This window comes from Carassius gibelio, chromosome B12, assembly GCF_023724105.1.
Source record: "Carassius gibelio isolate Cgi1373 ecotype wild population from Czech Republic chromosome B12, carGib1.2-hapl.c, whole genome shotgun sequence".
In the NCBI taxonomy this organism is placed as follows: domain Eukaryota; kingdom Metazoa; phylum Chordata; class Actinopteri; order Cypriniformes; family Cyprinidae; genus Carassius; species Carassius gibelio.
The window spans coordinates 4,105,793-4,130,728 of NC_068407.1; the positions used below are offsets into that span (position 1 = coordinate 4,105,793).

Consider the following 24,936-nt stretch of genomic DNA (forward strand, 5'->3'; position numbering starts at 1 on the left):
GACACACAGCGCAGCCCATGTGAACACAATTTCTGCACATCCTCACTCACAGCCACCCACCGCCTCGCAGTCAGAAACACTGCTGTCTTTCTCCAGGAATGAAGTGCTCAGCATCTCTCTTCTTCGACATAATAAGGTTTAATTGAAGCCTTAAGGAAATGAGTGTTGAAAGATTGCTTATCCATTCAGAATGATGACAGTGTCATAATGTAAGCACATTCAGCATCTAGTCTCACAAGACTGTATAGCAGCTGACCCTTAATGTATCCATACCCTGCCCATACAAATAATGATTTTACAAAGTTAACACTTTATAGAACCTGAAATTAATAGCACTGAAAAGTATTACATTATTAAATTAATGTATATTCATATTATAAACAACAGCGTTCAAAAGTTTGTGATTGTTAAGTTTTTAATGTTTTTGCACAAAGGCTACACTTACAGTATTTGGTAAAAAAAAAATACTGCAATATTATGCAGTATTAGAACAATTTAAAATAACTATTTAAGTATAATTAAATATTTAATGCATTTCTGTGATGGCTAAGCTGAATTTTTAGCATCATTACTACAGTTTTCAGTGATATGTGATCCTTCAGAAATTATTCTAATATGCTGATTTGTTTCTATTATTATGTTTCTCATCGTGTAGAAAACAGTTGTGCTGCTACTTAATATTTTTGTGTAAATCGTCTATTAAATGCTATAAAGGCCAAATTAAAAATGTTATTGGCTTCTTTTTATTTTTGTAAATGGATACATGGACCTGATTACAAAATGATTTTGGCATGTCATCAACCACGACAGTCATCAGGAACAAGAAGTTGTTTTCCTGTAAAAACGCTTTACATACCTTCAACAATCTTTCAGTTCAGTGACTCAGTAAACTACTCTCTGTTGTTATTCAGCTTGTTTGCATAGTGTGTCCACTACATTCACAGGCCGAATTTCCCTGGGGGTCATTGACATACAGCTCAACCAGAGCATAGCTGGCCACCGGCCTGGATAAAACACCCTTTTCAAGCGCCAATCACACCGTCCTCATGAATAAGCGGGCTGTAAAACTGGACGTGAATGAGGTACCACAGACAAAGCCTTTAAGCTTCGAGGAACAGGGCAGAATCAAGTACCGTTTGCAGCCTGAGGGAAGATCTCTAATTCTATACAGAGGCAAAAAAATCTAAGACTCAAATACTTGAGCTTGGGACATTTAAACAAGCCAAGAAAGAATATTTTCTCATGACGGAAATAGATGTCTCATCTCATGTCAGGTTTCTAGAGAAATCGGTCTATAATTTCTTGAGATTCCAGGAAGGCAGATATACGCAAGAATGTAAACTAAGCTGCTCTGACATGATACTTGTTAAAAGTTTACGTGGTTTGCTTGTCTGAGGAGCCCTACATGTTAGGACAACCCTGAGACTTATTAAACCAGTATACTGTATCTAGTGTAAAAGATCATTCCAAGTATACAGTATAATGAACCACAATTTCCCACTATGTGTCCTATATAACATGAAATATTAGCATATTGTGTGTCTCAAGTCATAGCATGTTGAAAATAGTGTGTGAAAAAGTCCAGACTGTGTACTATTTCCAGTGGATTTTTTTTTAAAAAAGTGTGCATTAATGCAAGTGAGCATTAAATTAAAACTTTAATAAAAACAATATTCTGTGACCCAACAGTCCAATTTTCACTCTCATTTTATTTCCTCCCCGAGTTAGTAATTTACTGTATCAACATTGAATTCAACAATAATAAGAAATGTCAGTTGATTTTCTAACCCTAACCCTTTCTCTGATGGATCATGTGACACACTGCCATATGTCTAGATTTTGTTTGACATCTTTGCTTGGTGATTATTTTGACTTAAGTCTTTTCGAGAGACATGTTACAACTTTTTGATAAAGCTCTAATTGGTTTTCTTTTGGAAATATGTTTCAAATTTATATTGAATGGATTTATGACTGTAAAGCATGCCTGTGTGTGTGTCAAAATCGTGATTAAAATCGAAAGCGCAAAATTGATAAAAAAATTGTGATCGTTTTTTTTTTTGTCCATATCGCACAGCCCTAGAATAATGTAGTGTAAACAATTACAAAATATGAATCTACCACACAAACTCAAAGTTACGCGTAATAAACTGTCACCCTACATCCTAAGCAGGCAGACGCTGACAAGTTCACAGTGACTTGTAAACTGTCTGTCTACACTGAAAGCACAAATGCTGAGAGATGTGACAACATCACTTCCAATCAGATTCAGAACATGTCTGATGCTTAACATACAGATTTTAGACCAATGAGATTACACCGTGGGCAAGGATACCAAATTCTACAGAAATAGAAACCAAAATGTCTCATCACTTGTCATGGTTAGTTAGAAAAAAAAAAAAAGAAAAAAAAAAAATCTCAGGCCCAGCTCCCACTAACCCCTTTCATATTGCACGTCATACCGGCAAATTGCAGGAACATTGCCGAGTCACCTTCTGTGTGAAAGCAAACACGTATTGCATGTATTTGCCAGAACTGCAGTTTGAAAAGGGGCTACTGACAGCACTAGAGGTTGCCAAGTTTCCAAGGAGCTCATCTTGGATCTCCGACGGTCACCATCATTCATGTAGCTGAACATCTCCGACTCACAAAAATTTAATGTCTCTGCAAAAGATCTGTCTGGATGGCCTTTCAGATTTGTCACAGTAAAACATCCCAGCAGTGTCTAAAGTTTGAGACGGTTCCTCAAGATGTTATTTCATACCATATGAATGAAACCTCTCAATAGCATGTCATCCCCAGTGCAATATGAACTTTTGTACTTGGCAGAAGTATGCAAACTGGGATTCAGCCATATTTCGTTAAGCTTAGTGATGAATGGGTTTTCTGTGGAAGTTCTGTGCCAAACAGCTATGTGATGGTCCAGCAGGTGGAGAACAGCTGTGTGGAGCGCACTGACGCCCATCTGCTGGGAACTGTTAGAGATCTACACTCGCTGAAGAATGACACAATCAACCTCCTCATCAGAAGTCTACCATTTTTCAGTTTTACGCTCTGTGAGGTACAGAATAACATATTTTCCATGCAGAAATTAAGTAATATGCCTGAGGGAAAGATACCATAATGTGTTATAACTTCCATTAAATGTTGATGAAAAAAAATTATTCAAACATATGCTAATGTAATCTCCAAGTAATCCCCAAGGTATTAGAAAATGAAATGCTGCAAAGATATACCAGCATATTTGAGAAGATTCCAGTGTTGGATCGAGGCAGGGCCATGTGGGGCCTGCATGACTGGGGTTTTACAGGAATGTCCTCAATGAACCAGTCAACCTCACTCGATTCTGTCCTTGTCTTTCCTACATTGCTTTTGAAAGGGAGTAAGGGGTTCAGGGGCAACCTCGGGGGGCTTTTCCAACACAGTGCGCTCGAGTGAACCTCCCCAACCTCACAGCTGGGACATCATTAACTCAGAGAGGAGCAGGTCATGGGTTCTGGGTGAATAAAGAAACAAAAAAGAAAGACATATAGGAAGCAAGAAAGATGATAAGGGCTCTGCAGCAATCAATGTTACATCCACCAAGAAAAAATAATATAGTAATATAGTATAAGAAATGTTTCTTGGGCACAAAATCAGAATATCATGTAATGTTGAAGACTGGAGTAACGGCTACTGAAAAATCATCTTTGCCATCACAAAGTGATGTGAAAGTAAGGCTCCTTCAAAAATGACATGAAGTGATGAATCACAAAACTGATGAAACAGCCAGCCTGTTTCGAAAATAAAAATACCATGCAATGCATGTATAATTAATTACTTAATACTTAACTTTACAATTAAATATTACACAATGCTTAAGCCATGCATCTCAATAAGAGACTGATGCAACAGTTCATTGACTATGAGCGGGACTGGAGAACATGCAAGAACATGAGAACTACACTATTCACTGAGACTTCCATTCCATTCACTGAGACATCATTATGATATTACGAACAAGATGTTAAAACATGACTCATGAGCTTAACTGCTTACTTGCAAAAGGCCAATGAGCTTTTAATTTACGACCATGTCAAACAGTCTAAATATTTCTGTCCTAAACATCCCAAAAACAAACTGTAGATCTCTGGTATATCTGATCAGCCTGATTTAGTAGGTCAATGGTTTACCAAACAGATTTCATATCCTTTTTGGGGATTTTTTTTTCCTCCCTAAGAAAATCTTTGTGGGTTTTATACTAGTAGCCTGACCCACCCAGAATCAGCTGAAGAGGATACTTAAAAGGGTGCTGACACAACCAGACCTGCCAGAAAAATTATGGAAGAGACGGCTGCTAAATCAAGACTGGGCTTTTTCTCTCACCTTTCATCTAAAATTGAAATGTAGTGCCATGGTTCAGGTTTGAAGTTATAAAACAGAGCTTAAGGGACACAATAAATAAGGACTTTCAGCAAGCAGAAAGGCTTGACACCAAAGTCATGGCAAGAAATATTGGCCGAGCATCAGAACTGTAGGAAGAAGTGCAAATGTGATGCCCTGAACAAGCTAAAACTGGTAACATTGAAAAATGAAAAATATGGTCTCTACATACTTCACATTACTCTATAATCCATTTAATCTAAGGGACAATTTGATATTGAAGTAATAAATAGAGATGCACCGACTGCAATTTTCTTGGCCGATTCCGATTTCCAATTTTTTGTTAGTGTGATTTGATATTTGCTGATTTCCATTTTTTTTTCTAAGAGACAGTATATATATATATATAATTTCTTCAACGCAACACAAGTACAATGTCTATCATAAAATAAGAAGAAAAAAAAAGAAGAAGAAAAATAGAAACCCAAAATTTGCTCTCCTTAATAAATCTTTTCAATGACTCATACAAATCAGTTCAGCTGTGAGAGTGATTGGCTCATAAATCAGCTGACTCAATGAAACAGACTCTAGTTAGCAGCTTACTGGATAAGATATCAGTCAATGACTTGTTCATCACAAAGTTTTTGTATGCCTATAGAAGACTATAGACCACAAACAGAATGAAAAAAGCACTTTAAATGGTGCTTCTGCATCCTCTTTGAAATCTAAAGAACTATTTTTTCCCCCATTCTTTGCATGCAGTACATTGCAATTGCATGGAATTAATGTTGTCAAAAGACCTGGTACTTCGGTACTGTAACATGGAGTCAGAGACTTTCGGATCCATATGCAGTGGTTTATTATCAGGTATGTCAAGGGATATCCAAACTCGAAAACAGAAACAAGCAGAGGTCAGAGCAGGCAGCAAAGAATCACAGTCAGTACAAACAACCCAAAGTCAAACACGGAAGGAACAAACACAAGGAAGCCGCTCGGAAATGCCAGACAGAACTAAACAAGATTTGGCACTATTAGACAGTCCAAACACCGTTTATATAGGGGCGTGGTAATGGGGAACACCTGGTGGTTATTAGCCTTAAGCAAAAGATTATGGGAAATGGGAGTTTGAAATGGAAATAAAAAATAAAAAAAATTGTCTCGCCACCATGGTAGTGGATATGCCGTAGAGTCAATTGGTTGATCTTGGAGATAGCGGGTTAACTCCGTGTCAGCGCGCGCTCTGATCGGTAAAGGGGCAGAGATATTTATTAAAATACATGCAATTGGTTGATGAAACATTTATTAAAATTAAGATAAAATTTGTTCAAAACGAAATTCGTTTCTAAGAAAGGTTTTCTACAAAGCAAAATTTAATGAAGCGGTAACTATCATATCTGAGGAGTTACAAAACTTCATTAAGTGGTAAAAACCATGTCTTCCGATATATTGCGCATCTTATGATCCTATCTAAGAAATGAAAATATTTTTTGATAAAAAATGTTTGTAAAAAATATTTTAATGACACGGTTTTGGCGGTTATAGAGTTCTAATGACAGTGTTCAACTATAACCGCCGGTCTCACGGTTATATACGAACCGTCACACCCCTAGTCATATTTATTTCATATTGCCTGTAATGCCTGGGCAGCATTGGTGAGCACAGGCTCAGCGCTTATTTGATTACAGCCGTTACCGGTGAAACCTCTCTCACCAGCTCTACAAGCTCCTACTGAATGAATTTGCATATATGCAGACAAAAACAGAGTGCAAGGCATTTTTTTGTGTTTTGAGTTTCACCCAGCCCCTCCTCCTCAGACTTGACGCACACGCAGGTTTCCAGATTGACGACACAAACAATACATTTTTAATTGCCACACACGGCACACTTGACAATGAACACAATTTTATACACTGTTTTCCGCCGACTGGCAACCCGGGGTGCCGATATACAAAACAAATACTGACATTCCGACCCGGAACGCACATTTTCAAAGGAGAATAACTGACTGTAGCATTGTTTTTCAGATAAATATCTACGTTAACTTAGCATGTTTCTTAAATATTGGCAAACATATTATGGTATTTTTATGCTTTAGTGGAGTCAAAATCTTACATACAGCACCTTTAAATAGAGCATGTATCCTCCTGAGGGTCAGATGAGTCAGATGACACAGAATTTCAGTATGATTCAGTGAAGCTATCTGCCTCTGAAAATACCCTTCTCTCTCATCATTTTCAGTGGTGTTTGCTAAGGCAACCATTACCATTAGTATTGCTTATGCTCAGTGATTTGAACTTGACCCTTAAGTATAAAACAAGCAATTAACTCATCTTGCACAGTTTACAGACATTAATAATACCTCAAATCAAGTGGTTCAATGAGGAGACGTCTTCTGAGGTCGAATGACTATAACGTAAACTCTTTTGACATGGGTCAGTAAAAAAAAATAATACCAAAAAATTAAACACCCATCAGCAACACGGAATACCCTAGCACTTAAGAAAATGTAACAAATTCGTTTTTATTCAAATGTTGGCACATCACTTGTACATCACAATAACTTTAACCACAAAAACAGCAAGTAAATATCTGCAGCTGTCTTTAAATAAATTGCTGGACACACAGCTTTTTATGGTGTGAACCAACCAGATGCATCCTATGTCAGGAATGGGAAGAAAATAAAAACAGCTGTTAGCAATTCATCCCAACAGGAAATAAGTGAATCATATGGACAGATGACCTTTGACCGATCTAACTCACAAACACATATCCACCCAGGCATAACTAGATGATTGGCCCAATTTGGCCCCTTTCTGGATCTGACGTCTACTTAGTTGCTGATTTGCTGTCCAAACTGACAGGCCCAGAAGGGATCTGCATCCGCAAAATCCCACAAAGAAAGCTGTGTTTTATAATATTGGACCATGTTTCAATTTATTCCACAGATTTTCTCCCAAAATCAGTACAGAAGATGCACAAAAAGAGTCTGCAGAGTCCATCTGGGCCTACTCACTGGGGAATCTAGATCTAAGCATAGAGTACAAGAATTCACACTTGGGACAGTGTCAAATAAAATAATAATAATAAAAAAAGATTTTACACTGTATTAAACGTATAGGTTTTGGATGATATATTGTATTAATTAATTATATTTTTGGCATACTGAGCAAATTTAATAATCTCTGTTATTTAGTAAATTCATTGGGACTAGGAAACATCCAAAGGATGAAATTAAGAACTAGAAATGGATCCAAACTGATCTTTTTCTCCTAATAATTTTGGAACATTAAGTGTCGGCTAAACTGCTGTAATGAACACAATGGATCTCTATAGAGCACACATTATCAGCCTGGCGTTCATAACAAACGTCAGCAATTAGATATAAAGCACAACAACAATCTCCCAGTTTCATATGCACAATCTCCAAGACCAAACCTAAAACCCCACAAAGGAAAGATATCCCACCAGTTTCCTGTTCTGCTGAAAAGCTACATTAAGATTCAAAACGCAGCATCAGCGAGAACAGAGCATTTAGATTCACAAACAGGGGGAAAATGGGTTATGAAGGAGGATCCCTCAGGCCCTGTGAAAACGCCCCAATGTTGATTCTGAGACAGCGCCTGATCTCACACCACAGCATCTGGTCTAGATCTGACTTCATTTACACCATCTGCCTTAAACATGATGTTGATACAGGTCAGCGGAAAAACCCCATCGCTCTCACAAAGACAGGTGCAGCACAGAATCAAGCCAATAGGTGTTCATAGGCGTTTTAGCAACTCAGTCTGGTTCAAAAGGAGATATGGCTCTGCTGTGAGATGTGATTTTCAATGACTGCAAAGAAACAATTTATTTAATACATGCCAGCTATTAGAGCTTCTAAAACCCAGCAGATAGTTAATACTGAGGTTTTAATCATATTGATCCAGAAAGCAAACATGCACTTTTCAGAAAGGGACTGTAATACAGGACAATAACAATGCTTCTTAGTGTTAAAAGTCTATGCCATTTAAAGGGAATTGAAGTCTCTCACAAAAAGCAAGACTGGAAATACAGAGAACAAAGCATATCTGAACTGTTAACATGCACACGATTCCCTTTATGACAGTTAAAGCAGAGTTTGAAGCAGGGTTATTAAAACAAGTTCTACCTGAAATAAAATAAAGGTTAACTTAAATTAAATATTAAAATACTTAAGCTCTGTCAGTCTAACTTGTGGTAATCAAATTGAAACTTAAATTGAAATAAATAAAAACAAAAACTAGTAACATTTACAAAAAGTAAACAAAATTCTTGAAAATCAAAATTTGAAAACACAAGAAGAAAAAAAACTAATAAATATGAATAAAAACTACATCAGCAGCTCGTGATACTGAAATAACACTAGTCTCATGTTATGAGAAGAGTCACTTTTACAGTCTTTATGGTTGGGCTTTCAGAGACAACAAATGATTATACAAAAATAATCCAAGTAATTCCAATATTAATCACTTAAATTCCCTTTAGATTATTTTATATGTTCATCTGATCAAAACAAAACAGCTTATTGAAGCTCTGTTGAAACACAAAGTATACTGTTGTGCAGTATATAACGTAGTACGTAGTGTGTGTGTAGTACTTTATACTCAAACTGAAACACTATGTAATATATATATATATATTATATATATATATATATATATATATATATATATATATATATATATATATATATTAACATATTAAAGTATAGTGACTAGACTGTGTCTTAACGTGTGAATAAAATGTACATTGCATTAATGTTTTTTTAAGTGATCACTAGACGCCAAACATAATGAAAACACTATCACTGGGGACTTCTGAAACATGTTATCGACTATATTTTTGAACTACGACCTGGAGTCCAGAGAGAGAAAAAAAGAAAGAAAATAACCCCTAAAACCAGGAGTGACAGTGGCAGTACATAAAGCCCATCACGACTGTGTTTGAACCATGAACCTTTGTATGACCGCAAAAACAGGAGCTCTGACCTGCTGGTAGTTTTCATCTTGCGGTTTAAACGTGTGATCCAACGGCTGAAACCTTAGATTCACATGAGGAAACTGATGAAGCCAGTAAGTCCACCAAGGAGCGATATAATCAACACTTGCAGACGACATCCTTCAGCAGTCCACGAGACGAAGAAATCACTTTCCCAGATAGAGACAGTCGGACTAACGTTACTTGGGTGTTTCTTTCCCGGTTCCTCTCCGTTGTCTTCTCAAACAAAAGCCATGGATTTAGACATCAGAGAGACGGAGTACTCAAACAAAAGTGCTGAAGGAGACATAAAAATATCTCTGAATACTCCCCCCAAATCGATAATTAGCGGGAAATGTTGAATTATTACATTAAATCCCGGTCTCGTGCAGCAGCCATTCCTGTGCGTGTTTTGCGCTCTGAGGAACTCGGGAGCGAGCTTGACTGAGCGCACGATTGGGACTCGGGGTCGCGCTTGAATAGGAGGATGAGGATGGAGGCAGTTTCTTTTTTTTTATGGTGGCCTAATTGTGTTGATAACGAGATTCAGCAAAGTTTGGAAACACTATATATTATTGCTTTTGGATATTAGCGTTAAACTCTTTGTCAGAATAAAATATTCTTAAAATTAGATAAATGCTGAATTTAGAAAGTTATTTAAAAATACATAACGCAATGCTGCCATCTATCGGGTAACTCTGATACAAAATTAATAATGACAAATAAAGGACATTTCACATAAACAGTGCCTTCATGATCACTGACCCTTATGATTTATAAAAATGTTCCGCAATAAAAAGCGTATAACAACTTTTAATAACAAATTAAACAATTTGTCTCACAATTACAAAAATAAAGACAAACGCTAGTGCTCCATTAATTTTCATTGGGAGGTTATTTTAGATGTGAATTATTTAAGAACACACAATGTTGCTTAGGTTCTTAGATGTTGATAAATTGTAAAATAAATCTTTTTGTCATGTTTTTGCACAGAAAACTGTATATTTGGTGAAATGTCAGCATTGCATCCTCTTAATAAACTAGTAGTTCGATGACCTTGCCAATCACTGCTAAATGTCAGTATTTTTTCCCCCTAATTTTCAGTTTCTTAACATTGTTTGAAAAGGTTTAAAATCACAAAGTGAAATGACCACCAAAAAAAAAAAAAAAAATTCCAAGATAGACATTAAGACTACCTGAGAAAATGTGTCTGCTATATTACATCGATATTTAGTAAATGTTTATATTGGCTTTATATCAAATACCAGCTAACAAACTAGTACATAAATGAAATCTTCCGAAACAAATAAATTAAACTACATTAAATCTGCAATAGGTAGATCTCATTTGATAGAATACAAAAGTTTCGATAATTCATTAAAGGTCTTAGACGAACAATCCTTTTAGCCTAAAAACAAGGTCTGAGGGGAGTAAAAATGTCCCTAGAATAATAAAAAAAAACTTTGGGTCAGTAAGACTAATGTTGTTGGAACGAGTCTTCTCACCAAGGCTGCATTTACTTAAAAATATATTGTGAAATATTATGGTTTAAAATAAACATTTTCTATGTCAGTATATAAAAATGTAACATTCAAGTGATGACAAATGAATTTTCAGCAGCAATTACTCTATTCTTCAGTTCTCAAGAAACAAAAGCTGTAGTAAAGGTGTGATCCTGGACCACAAAACCAGTCATAAGTAGCACAGGTATATTTGTAGAAATAACCAACCATACATTGCATGGATAAAAATTATAGACTTTTCTTTTATGCCCAAAATGTATATAGTGCTTTTCTACCAAAAATGTACAAACAATAGACAACTTTAAATGCAGTTTTTTCAGTATTTTGATAGTTTAGCAAGCTAAGATTGCAGATTTTCATATATATATATATATATATATATATATATATAGTTATGTATCAGCCAAATATTGTCCTGTCCTAAGACACACCAATGGAAAGCTTATTCAGCTTTCAGAAGTAGCATAAATCTTGGTTTTCAAGCAGGTCCTGAAGTGTGAAAAGCATAGAAACAAAACAGTATTCTTAATTTTCCCAATTTTATTACAACATTTTGTACAATGGAGACATCTACTTGAGCTCCTTCACAGCCAGACCTGAAACAAGAGAAAGATGGGTCATATTTAAAGCAATCCTTGAAGGGACAGAGTCCAGAACTGACACAGCTGTAAGTGTTAGTGGACCGGTGGAACTGAAGTCTCTGAGTGAAGCGAAACCCAGCACTTGGTCCCTCATTGCTCTAGCAAGCGTGTAAATGCACAGAGGGCACAGAACAGGCCCAAAGTGTTTGGACATCTTGCATACTCCTCAAAAACCTGGTCACAGCATTTCCATGACTTTCCAGTCAGTTGTAAGCACTTTAAAGATCTCAGTTTTTCACATCAACACAATATTTCAGAGCTAAACGATAACACAACACTTAAAAAAAAAAAAAAAAAAAAAAAAAAAAAAAAAAAAAAGCTTTACTTTTGCAGGCCTTTTGTTTGCAGGTTTACTCTTTTACATTCATTAATTTTAAGCCAAATAATTTCTACAACCAAACATTTAGCACAAATCCTTAAGGTTGATCAAATTACTGCACAAGCATTATGCTGCAAAAACATAACTTAAAGGATTTGGTTCTCTCTTGATTGATGGGATCTTGATATTAGCATCATTACTTCTACGGTATTATAATCCCAGCACTGTGATGTGGTTTCTGAAGACTCACCTGGTGGCAGGGACTGCTTGAGCTTCTCAGCCTTCTCTTTGTCTGTGATGACTAATGTGTACAGGTATCTGCTGCAGCGGACCTTGAACTTCACATTATCCTTGTTCTTCTTGATTTTGACAGCTGTTGGAACACAACATGAATTTAGAAAATGTCACAAAAAACTAAAACAATCTCTTAAAGCTGTTGTCCCATCAAACCAAAATCTATTCAACATTACGCCAGTTCTTCTCAAACCTGGTCTTGCAACACCACAGTACTAAACATGTTGGACATCTAGAACAGGTAACATCAGCTAATTTCTAGTCTCTGAACCATTGTTCAGTCCTCCACGACTAAGATGCACTAACATTAACTTCAGCAAAGTGAATACTTTAAAGATGCACCAAACAGCATCACAATAACCCATACAGTAAGACCAAACTAACTGTCACAATAATAATAAAAACAACTTACAGCACTACAACAAAAACACAAAAAAGGAAAATCTCAAATGTATCATAACTGGTTTATTAAAAATTAAACTTACACTTGGCATCCTTCCTCCTTGCTGTAAGCAGGAAATCTTTGATTTCTTCAATTTTGCGTGGCTGTGAAGATGAACAACATTTACACGTTAGTACTTAACACGTTAGTTCACTCGATATCTTAATGGCTTCTCTAGAATTATCAGACAAACTTTTAATGCGTTTAAATTGAGACGGATTCACTACTTTATTAAGTTACTCGTATAAGTTCTCGAACATTTCTAGGTTGTCCATCAGCGTGACACTCCTCCATATCACCACCATTAGCCACCTTCGGTTATCCAGGGATTTTACTTCAAATTCGATTTTATTTTAACATTGAACAAATGTCACTAATACCGAAACACTCTATATTTTACCATTTAATAAAAAATAAAAACACGACGCCAATGCAAGATATAAACAAACTCACCATTTTGTTTGAGGTGCGACTCGACCCTGCAATGCAGAAAAACAAGACTTTATTACAACACTATTCTACACAGCTTCCGGCAAATATTTAGTTTAATGATACATTTATACTTGTTCTTTCACATCGCACATGTCTGAAATATGACTATTGATGGATCGATGCAGATTTACATGGATTCGTTTGATGGAGCTAAAATGCTAACACTTACACGTCCCGCGAGCGAGGGGGGAAAAGGGCGGGACTTCCGCGTGAAGGCCTGATATGGACCGGCTACGGTGGCTCAAGAGGGACTCTCTGGCCTAAAACGTCAAAACTCACAGTGACGTCTACTGGTGCAGCATGAATATATCATGCATTTGCTTAAATTAAATCTGGAGACTTTATGAAATAGATGTACGGTGTATCTATATATATATATATATATATATATATATATATATATATATATATATATATATATATATATATATATATATATATATATATATATATTGGATCATATATTGAAAAAGATACATGGAATTTATTCACCTGTAGGCCATTTAGGTTTATGTTAATAATTTTGTCCATTTAAAGTGATATTTTGGATTTATTGCTGTTTTTATTTCCACATTTCATTATCTTCATTACATTTGACAAATTAAAAGGTGACTTACAAAAGATGACTAAAATTGAATAAAACTTTAGAACGAAAATTATTACTTACCATTATCACCAATAACTTATCGCTATTTGTAAAATATAACCACAAATCATTATATTGAATAAACAAACAAACGAGAGAAAAAAAAAAAACATTTCTATGTCTACAGAGGTGACACATTTTATATGATGCAAGGCACTGATTGCACAAACGATCAGTCAATCAATCAACCAATCAAATGAGAAAGAGAGAGGCCTATATCTAAACCACTTGACCATCCTTGTGAAAAGAACTAGCAGAATCTTTGAGATAGTTAGGTTCTTTAGATCTTTAGGCATGCATGCACGTGCACATCAATAATTCACACATCTGGCTCTTGAGTGTATTTCAACTCATCTGCTGGATTCTTGAGTGACATCTGCAGCTTCTCAGCACTTAATTAATAAAGGTAGACACCACCGCTGCCCTCCTCACTCTAATTACTGTCCCATTGGCTCATATGTGTTTCGGCCCACGTAGAAGGCATAGGGCAGATCCCACAGCTCGCTGCCCTCCACTGAGCGGAATGCTGATTAGCTTATTTTGGCTCGGTGTATTTGCTGCTTCCATTCAGGGAATTTATTAAAGCCTGTCCAACCTCAGTTAACGAAGGTGGGTTTGGTGCACGTTGTGCAATAAAAATAAAAATCTAAAAAAAGCACATTTCAGATTGATGATGAGGAGCAAATCTATCAATCTTTCCTAGATTACAGTGCATGTAGATGTTTATCATAATTTTATTATATATATTTTTTATTCCACATATTTTTTTTATTTTTTTTTCAGTCACTTTTGGTGCAGTGGCACTAGATGGCAGATTATGCTTATGAAACAAACAGAGTTGCACGAAACATGAGAGAAAGAGAAGAAAGAGGGCAGTATATGACCATTTACTGAGCCTATGTTTTTTGTATTGACTTCAGTTCTTCCATTCCTCAAATTCCAAAGACATGAAATTGTAAAACTGATTGTTTTTTATTTATATGCTAGTATGCAAGGAGGCTGATAATATGGAGAAAGCTGTTTGTTAGTATTCCCATTCAGTTTAAATACAGTTGCTGGTTGAATGATCTAACAATGGACCTTTGGATCAGACTTTCATGTGCTAGATGATAAAACTTGAGGAAATATCTCACAGAATGAGGGAACTGAGGTTTCAGAACAGTATACTAGAAATGATCATCTTGGCTGCAAGGTTTGGATTGGAAAACACACATTTCCTTTAAAATTAAAAAAAAAAGAAAAAAAAAGAAAATAGAGTTAATTCAGCAGCCTGTTTAAAATTCTCACCTAGTGAAACTTTAATTCCCGCATTTGGGCTACAGCCTTCAGGGTCAGACTTCTGATTCTTATGTTTGCATGAGTCAGTCAGTAACTTAAGCATAATTAAGCTGCATATGCCTATAAAAAATGACAGATAGATAGAACATCCTAATAGAATATATAGACATTTAAATGGCTCTGCACTAAACAAAAAATGATTGCATTGGCAACTAGCTGAAATTAAATAATGTTATATATATATATATATATATATATATATATTTTTTTTTTTTTTTCATTTAATGTTTAATTTATTTCAAGGCTCTTGTTTAGTCTAAACTGAAGTAATAAAATAAATATAAAAGCTAAATAAATAAATAAAAATAAAAACCAAATAAAAATTAATACAAACCATAGATATGTTTTAAAAATACCTGAAATATTAACTGAAATAAATATATGTAATTTCAGCTAGTTGTCATTTTTGTTAAGTTTGAATTGACTTACTAAAATAACAAAAGCTAAATAAAGTTAAAAGGCTAAAATATATGAAAACATAAATAAATAAATAAATAAATAAATAAATAATAATAAAGACAAAAACAAAACAAAATGACTAAAATGAAAAGTTAAAATCATCAGCGCATGCAGAGCTTTCCTTACATATACCATCTCAGATTCACTAGAATAAATGTGTGCCAAGTCTTCAGGCTCCATTTTGACTAACGTACATCGTCTTTAATACTCGCAGTCCATCACTCAGCCATTCAGGTGAGACAAACACAAGCTTCACTGTGTGTATAGCCAGAAGTAATATGTGGTGCTGGCCTGGCATCAATCATGGTTTGGATTCTGCTGGAACCATAAATGGGAATAAGAAGTAGGGTTCATCCAACCATCATTAGTTTTGCTCAACTTAATTTCATCTTTAATTTCAAACCTGTAGCGCCGGAGGGCTGCACTGGGATGGTAATGTATATATCTGGAACTGGAATAAGACAAGAGCCCTGAGTGGAAATAGCACTGGTGAAATAACGTGAAATGGAATTTTCAATTAGGTTTGCAAAGGATCTGCTGAGGATTTTACACTTGAATATAGAATTGAACCACATGTAAGCATTCTCGTGAGGATGTCTAGGCCCAGACAGATACATTTTATTTCCACAAGAACATATTTAAACAGTCAGCTGAGGTGAATTCATATACTACTTCTGACAAGGGATTTTTCCTCATCTTTATATGCATTATGTGCATTGATCGGCTAGTATTGATTCTTACACCCTGGATTATAAGATGTTATCTGAAAGCAATCATACAGACTTCAGAGGTTGAAGGACATCATTTTAGAAGTGCAACAGAAAGGGCCATTTCACATTGTGATAGGAACATTACAGGGAAATCATTGCTAGATCAAAGTTATTCACCTGGACATCTATGAGAATTTCTGAAACAAATGGCAGAAATGAATACTTTTATTCAGCAAGGATGCATTAAATTGTTCAAAAGCGACAGTGAAGACATTTACATTGATACAAATAAAACATAGCAAAATAATAGTAATAAGTATGTGCACTAAAGACTATCAATGGATAAATTATATATATATATATATATATATATATATATATATATATATATATATATATATATATATATATATATATATATATATATATATACACACACACACAAACAGTATCTTTCTAGACAGCCTCTCATTTTCTAGCAAATGTGTTTTTATAAGATGCATATTTCATTATATTTTCCGTGACATTTTTTAAGGTCCCTAAAAGATGGAAATTGGCAGTTTTTTTTTTATTTTTATTTTTCCCTGATGCTTTTGACTTCACATCTCAAGATATTCACAGGTGAAGTTTATATTCTAATGGAGCAATGTACCCGAATAGTATGTTACATGACTGTTTGGGATCTGATTTTGCAGTATTAATGTTAACCATGGATATGAAAGATATGCAGTTAAGGTATATTGCACCAGCTCACTCAGGAAAAAATATATATATCTTGAAACAGCCACTTTTATCTAGTTGTAGTTCCTACTTTCACCTACATGACTTCTTCATAAATTAGTATTTTCTGAAAGTCAGCATCCTTTTCTCAAAAAAGCTGTCTGGCCTGTGCCAGCCTGATGCCGCCCATCTACACTGGTGCCTGCAGGCTTTTCCTGCAATCCATGTGCCTGTCAGCCTTTGGGAGCCAGACTTCCAGCTTTTCTACCCACTTTGTCAATTTCCGTCGACAGCAGGGCTATTTCAACTGTCTGTAACCGTTCTTGGCTGGAATGCAGCGTTCTGTTGCCTGTACCACTTAATGTGGAATAAAAAGGACTCCCCGACTTGCTGAATATATAGTATGCTCTAAAATTTTCACTGTATTAGTACACCTGTCACACCAGACTGACATACACCGAGACATCTGATGATAGTCTTTGGCACATTTACCATCTTTATCATCCATTTGGCTGAATCAGAGCTTCAAAAGATGAAAAGCGTTGGGGTTATTGTTCTCTGATGAGAAACTGCTGCTCTAATGGAATCAGGCACCTGAATTTTCTCTGACTGCCTTTCTGAATCATTGTCTTCAATCTAAGTGTTTTTCTTATTACCTGAACCAAGGAGCTGAGCCAGCAGGTTTCCATTTAGCGAATCAGACTTTTATATTTACATATATCCATATCTGCCATCAGTCACATTATAGAATATAGTGGATCATTACTCCTTGTAATACAATGCATCTCCTGGGCATTCTTTAGTACAATCTAATTGGACAATGCATTGCTTTATAACAAAGCTCAGAACTACTTTCTTTCGAAGACCATGCAAATATTTTATTATATAAAATATTAGAATACATTATTATTAAAATATTACATTAATGTTTTTATTATAAAAAATATTAAGCATTAAAAGGACTGTGAAGTGTGTCAGTTCAGTCATTTTTATTATGTGCACTGAAATGTTAAAATATATATTTTTTGTTATTATAAAAAATATTTTTCATCAAACTTTGTTAACTATTGTTAAAATCTAATGTTGTTTTATTTATTTGATATTTAAATATATAATCAAAAGTACTGTCAGATGTGCCATTTAAGTCATTATTATTATGTGCCCTAAAATGTGAAAAAAATATATATTATTTTTATTACACAAATATTTTTTAATCAAAACTACTCTCATTTATGCCATTTAAGTCATTTTTATTATTATGTGCCCTAAAATATTAATGCTTTTTTATTATATACAATTGATTATAAAATATGTTGCATTCAAACAACTGTCAAGCATGGCATTTTTATTATGTGTATGCACAAAAGTCTAGTCTCTCTCAATATTATGTGGCATCTTCCCTAAAAAGTCAAGATTCACATTTGCTTTTAATCTCCTCGTACACAAAATAAAACACCTCATCCACAATTTACTACTTTTGACTACAGACAGGAAAGCATATCGTTTAGTTCAGAAGGACAGGACTGCAGTAATGAAAACAGCCTTATGATGCGGTGGATGCTGACATTCTGATATAGTGTTCCATATCACACATGGGGTAATTCTGCATTCTTCTGTTGCCTGCTGTTTCTTTGAGCCAGTCAGAGTTCCGTCTCCACATCATCTCCAAACCCAGCTGAACCTTTACCCTGTTTTACTCTGCTGCACAACATATTAAATATTTATGGTCTTTAAGAATGTTATTTACCAGCTTCAGTCCCACAGTCTCTGACTTCTAGTGCTTGGTGAATTGCACTGCAATGACCTTGGGTTTGAAAAGTTGTTTGAATGGGCAACTCTATAAGTATTCCATTGAGAATCCTTTGATTTGAGATACTTTGAACTATTTCAAATGGAATAGTGCAATATTGGTGTCACTAGTGGCATTAAATGGAATTGCAATCTGTTTGGCCTGGCATCATACAAGTTGATATATTTTGGCATTGTGATAAGATAAGAGACTATTCAGCTATTGGTACACAAAGCTAGGAAACTTTCAGTCTATAATAATATGTTTAATTTCACCATTTACCATTTTAGATTTTTGAATGTTTTTGAAAGAAGGCTCTTACATTCATCACAAAAAAAAAAAGAAAAAAAAAAAAAAAAAAGTGAAGTGACATGCACCATACTCAGAATTCAGGCTCTGCATTTAACCAATCCAAAGTGCACACACACACACAGAGCAGTGGGCAGCCATTTATGCTGTGGCACCCAGGGAGCAGTTCGGGGTTCAGAGCCTTGCTCAAGGGCACCTCAGTCATGGTATTGCTGGCCAAAGACTTGAACCCACATCCTTAGGGTTAGTCAAACTCTCTAACCACTAGGCCATGACTTCCCACTTTTACTTTATTAGAGTAAATACAATGAAATGTGTACATTATGTACATTGTCATACATTGTGAAACAATGTTACAATTTAAAATAACTGTTTTCTCATTTATAATACATTTTAAAATGAATTAAAATGTATTCCTTTGATGGCAAATTTTCAGCAGCAACTATCAGTGTCACTACTTTCAGTGTCAGTACTTCTGGCTGAATAAAAGTATTTAAAAAAAAAAAAGAATAAATAAACACATGTTTTTGCAATTCTGTTTGGTGCCACTAGGGGAGCAGACAATAACATTTAAACCTTTTAAAATATGGGGCATTTAATTAAAATAATTTTGTGTAAGGTCAGTGAACATCAGTGTACATCATCGTTTCACTAGACATAATGTCCAAAACCTCAGCTCACCTGAACACACTTCTGAGGGCTGGAGCCTGGAGGGGCATCATATTCTCCTAGATTTCTTCAAAGGTTGTCCTGTCAACAGTGATTTGGGCAGATTCAAGGAAAGTGAGAAACACAATTCTTTCACTATCATCATCAAGTATGATATGTCAAGTATCAAATGTAATGATGTTAGCTTGGATTAGTTTTCAGTATTCTCTACATATTACAATGCAATAACTTCTTTGGAAACAATGCTGTCAGAATAATAATAAAATAAAAGTCAGATTCTTTTTATCCAGTGTTCCATCAGTTTCTGTAAAAGAATGAATAGTTCACCCAAAAATGTTAATTTGCAGAACGTTTACTCACACTCAGCCCATCCAAGGTGTAGATGAGTTTGTTTCTATATTGGAAAAGATTTAGAGAAATTTCACATTACATCACTTGCTCAAATGGATCCTCTGCAGTGAATGGGTGCTGAAAACATCACAATAATCTACAAATAATCCACGTCTCCAGTCCATCAGTTAACATCTCATGAAGCTTGAAGCTGTGTGTTTGTAATAAAGATATCCATCATGAAGACATTTTAACCTCAAACTGTTTCAGGCTAAAATACAAGAACTTTATCCATGATATTGCCCTCTCCAGTAAAATAGTCGTAAATATACACTCTTAAAAATAAAGGTGCTTTAAAAGGTTCTTGAAGTGATGTCATAGAAGAACCATTTTTTGGTTCCACAAGGAACCATACAGTCAAAGGTTCTTTAAAGAACCTTCTCTTTCTTACCATTTTATAATCTGAAGAACCTTCTTTCGCCACAAATAACCTTTTGTGAAACAGAAAGATTCTTCAGATGTTAAATGTTCATTATGGAACCGTTTAGACAAAAAGGTTCTTCTATGGCATCGTGAAGCAAGAGTGTATCTGTTCATAAATGAATACAGGCCAAGACGACAACAGGGGATGGATTTTGTACTTGGAGCAATGATTATAATGGAATATGGATGGTTTAAAGTCAAAATATAAAGTCAATAAGGATTTGATCCTTGCGAACAAGCAGTTTTACCTATACTAGATGTTAACTGATGGATTGGAGTTGTGTGAATGACTTTTTGTGTTATAGTAATATTTCTATCAGCTGTTGGAATGCTCATTCTGACGGCACCCATTCACCACAGAGGATCCATTGGCAAACAAGTGATGTAATTCCCATGAAGAAACTTGGGTGGCCTGAGGTTAAGCAACTTTTCAGAAAATTTTATTTTTTGGGGGGTAAACTATTCCTTTAATGGAATTGAAAATTTTTCAGTTTCAGAAAATTACATTTTAAAAAAATGGAACCACTACGATCATCTTCAAGATGCTAAGCAAAGCAGGAACAGGGTTAATGCTGCTAAGCTATGCAGATACACAGAGTAAACAAGCCATTTGCATTCCACATTTGTCAATTTTTTTCTAATCTAGTAGAGTTTGTGTTGTTAAATATGTATAGTTGCAAGATGTTGAGGGCATATTTGATCAGAATTTAACATAACATGATAAAACTGCTGACGAGTCGAAAGACTGCAAAATGAGCATTGAAAATGAGCCTTACAATTTCCAAGAGCTCCGCATTAAAAAGGCTAATCCTTACAAAAATCACTCTCTGAATGTCAAAAAGGAAATGAGCTAAAGTGATAGTATTCTTCTCTTTATTTCTTTATCCGTGGGCTATTTGAAGTGCTTGTGCATCGTGAGTGTTTATCAACAGAAGCAATTGAGAAGAGAGATCCGTGAAGCGTAGAGCACTGGCTATTAGTTTCTCTTAGCTGAGGATCCACATCACCAAATTTAGCGATCTTTTAGACTAATAACATCTATTTATGGATTTAACTCAATTTGCATTGTGTGTTAGATGGCCACAAACAAAAACACACACTCCTAACAGACTTAATCCATGCCCTGTTCGTCATTACTTTTGTCTTTAATGAGGTTGCAGTATCATTTGTCAAAAATGGAAAAGATTGGTCTGTGAGTAAATTTGAAGACTGATGGCGGTAGAGGGAGGAGAAGACTGTAAGGGATTGAGAGAAAAAGACGAGGCAGACACTTTGCCAAGACCATTAAATCCAAAGGAAACTTTTTTTCAGCACCATGTGAGAAAGTTTTGTGATGGAATAGTGATTTTCAAGGTGATTAAAAAGCCATTACTGAAACGACTCTCTCAGGTAATTCGAAAGGTAGTTATTCAAACCCTTTTTGAGAAGCCTAGTAGGGAAGAGCGCGCATTAAAGAAATGGCGGTTATTAGATGAAGATATTATGCAGGATTGCCCTTCTGAGAATGCGCCTGGTAGAAATATTCTGTCTTTCAAAAAACACGCAAATCCTTCGCAATTGATTCTTCTTCTCTGTGGTTTTATTTTTATCTCTGTTTCTCTCAGAATAATGAAACACCTAGGAAAATAAAGAAAAAAAAATGATTAATTTTTATTTATATATTTATTTTGATCAAAAGCAGCATATCAATTTTCGATTTGAATCATTATGATTACAATGTGTGTGTGTGTGTGTGGAAATGTGAAATGGGAAGATTTTCTGAAAGAGTTTGCCCATATGTAACTTCATGTCTGTTCTTTTAAGAACAAATGTGCAAATATTCTAATAGAAAGTGATGATTTATTTGGTAGAAGTGAATGACTTCATACTCTTGGGTGCAATTGCATATACTGCACAAACTAAAAAAGGTAAGGCAAGTGATAAAAGCCTCAGAAAATATTAATGAATATTTCTCTCTCTCCTTTTTTTTTTTTTTTACAGTGGTTTGTATAATAAATAGCAAAGACATCTTCAACCCTGCTGTTAAGGAATCAAATCTGAACCTTGAAATTTTCTCAACATTCATTGCATCAGCTGCTTATGTATTCATGGGTAAAAACCTTGCAAAGTTTAGATCTGAAGTCAGCTCGAGTTATATGAACTTCCTTTTGCCAGCAAATCTAATGACACTTACAGAACGCCACTCACCACTGCCAACGCTGGTTGTACCGTAATGAGATTTTTGACATTTCTAATTACAGTAAAATGAGATGAAGTTTTACTGTTAATTTCATATTTCTGTTTTTGAATCCAGGCCTCATTACATGCATACGCGCTACATCTCATTCTACATTAGTTTTATTCAAGATTTTTAAATAATCTTTTATCGGCTCTATCATTAATAGATAATTGAGGATAAAGAGGAGAGGAGAAACAAATGAAAGTGCATTTCTCCTCCATCTGTCCATAACTCCATTAGCTCACTTTAAGTGTAAGGGGATACAGAGTTCAGAAATGGAAAATTAATTGAAGTATCTAATTCAATTTCCTTCCTCGTTTCTCACTTTGATTTAATTCCCAGAGTAACCTGCTTCTGTATCCTACAGGCTTCAAACTTACTCATTCCACTGTACAGTGATTGCAATCAAACCAGTTGTGCAATCAAACTGTAAGAGTTTTTCAGGTTTTCCTGATCTATCTGAACAGAATTAAATGAGAACGTTTAGACTGAAGGCGACTGAAGAAGCACTGCAGATCTGAGCTTCTGTAAGTTATTGCAAACTATCAATTTTGTAAGATTTTAGAACTATAGGGACATTAAAATAATCCACTCAGAAGTGATTTAGTCGGGGGAGGTTATTTATTTGCAATATATATCCTATCTGGCAGATAATAAACTTTTCAGGCACATCATTGACAGTGATCTGAAGAACTAGGAGACTGACGAAGCAATTGTAACACTTTTTTACATGGCGCTTCATAACTCACAGACTACTACAAATCTAACTCTTATATTTAGGTATTAGAAACATTTATATGTGCCTAAAGTAACAGTATCATATACATATATATGTGTGTGTATTAAATCAGTACTGAATTGAATACAAAATGTCAGAATGTTTCAATTCAGTCACAGCACACTGATTCATATAACTCACTCATGAAGACAGTGACTGAAATCCTTAGCGCCTTGGAATGTGCAAACACAGACAAGCAAAGTGATATGTGAAAAAAAGTCTCACTGCTGTTGAACTGTTTTATCAGCACTCTTGGAACACCACTCGACCAAATGCCTTGCGAAGATGGTAAACAAAACTTGTATATATCTTTGAGTTCAGTTATACAATTTCTATTTCTTAACATACCAGTAAAAATGTAAGGCCTGAAGCATAGTCCATGGACATCAATGTTGATACTGTGGGTCAGTTTTCTCTTGCGGAAAAATATTAGTAAGTCCAGTCACGCAGTCTATTTTATAGAAACTTCTCTAAATAAAGGCAAGGACATTTGAATGTAACCCTATTGCCCTCTTGAGTTTTGTTACCAATGCAATTGTTACCAGAATGATGCAAGACCACATGTTAAAGAGGTTATTCACTGCTGGCAAGATGGACTTTGTTATAACTGTTTTTGTGTGTTTTTAACAGTTTAAGCACAATAAGACATTAAAGACAACTTGCTTTAGTACATACATGATGTGTGTGTAATTCTGAAAACCGTGTATCAGAAGTTTAAACTGATATGTTTTAAAATGTATGATTTCAGAGCGATAGACGTGACAATCAAAACCAAACTGATGCTTTTTAGAGTATCTGAGGAACAAACTGTAAAGGTACAGCCATATTCTGGAAAAAGGGGTGGGGAGCAGCAGCTCATTTGCATTTAAACAGACATGCACGGAAACAATGTGTTTTCTGATATTCATTTTAAATAAGCAGTTTTCAAATGGATATAATAAATTATATGTGAGGTATTTTGAGCTGAAACCTCACAGACACATTCTGGGGACACTTGAGACATAATAGGTCTCCTTTAAATGAAACACATAACAAATAGTAATAAATCCAAAATGTAAGAAAAAACAACAGCCTTACAATCTACTCCACTTTCCTGCAGTGGTGCAGTTGGAAATCGATGTTCTATTAATTCAGCTATGAGGTCATGCATTTATGGATCTTGTAATTTGTGCACGGTTTCACATGATACAAATTCTCAGACAAGACCTAGTCTATGGTCGGCTCTCTTCGGGCTCACGTCGGTGGTAGTTTGCCTGATCTTACCCAATCAATCCAATATGGTAAGAAAGCACTGCTTTGTTTACTCCTTTTAAATGACGAATGTATACTATTGGTACCTGCTTATATAGACAGTTAATTCTTCTCATGGAGGCGCAGAACACTTGTGTTAGTTTGCTGTCGGTTGTAGTCTGAGCGGTG

The 24,936-nt window shown here is 35.2% G+C and overlaps 2 protein-coding genes across 6 annotated transcripts in view; both read right to left on the minus strand.

Annotated features, from left to right (window-relative positions):
* The window catches only part of LOC127969212 (protein tweety homolog 2-like), a 43,225-nt gene extending 33,399 nt beyond the window's left edge, over window positions 1–9,826 (minus strand). For 2 of the 4 annotated variants that reach the window (XM_052571029.1, XM_052571027.1), the window contains exon 1: window positions 9,369–9,825. In XM_052571029.1, coding sequence (XP_052426989.1) covers window positions 9,369–9,497 — 129 coding nt within the window. In that variant the 5' untranslated portion in view covers window positions 9,498–9,825. Of the gene's footprint in view, window positions 1–9,368 lie in introns of all 4 variants that reach the window. The other 2 variants (XM_052571026.1, XM_052571028.1) reach the window with 2 other exon arrangements.
* A 1,576-nt stretch (window positions 9,827–11,402) lies between these two features.
* The window catches only part of LOC127969218 (60S ribosomal protein L38), a 607,983-nt gene continuing 594,449 nt past the window's right edge, over window positions 11,403–24,936 (minus strand). The window contains exons 1-6 of one of the 2 annotated variants that reach the window (XM_052571036.1): window positions 13,736–13,753; window positions 13,238–13,328; window positions 13,030–13,055; window positions 12,620–12,680; window positions 12,091–12,213; window positions 11,403–11,476 (exon numbers count right to left, since the gene is read on the minus strand). In XM_052571036.1, the coding sequence (XP_052426996.1) occupies window positions 11,451–11,476; window positions 12,091–12,213; window positions 12,620–12,680; window positions 13,030–13,055; window positions 13,238–13,328; window positions 13,736–13,738 (330 nt within the window). In that variant the 5' untranslated portion in view covers window positions 13,739–13,753 and the 3' untranslated portion in view covers window positions 11,403–11,450. Of the gene's footprint in view, window positions 11,477–12,090; window positions 12,214–12,619; window positions 12,681–13,029; window positions 13,056–13,237; window positions 13,329–13,735; window positions 13,754–24,936 lie in introns of those variants that run through there. The other variant, XM_052571037.1, reaches the window with a different exon arrangement.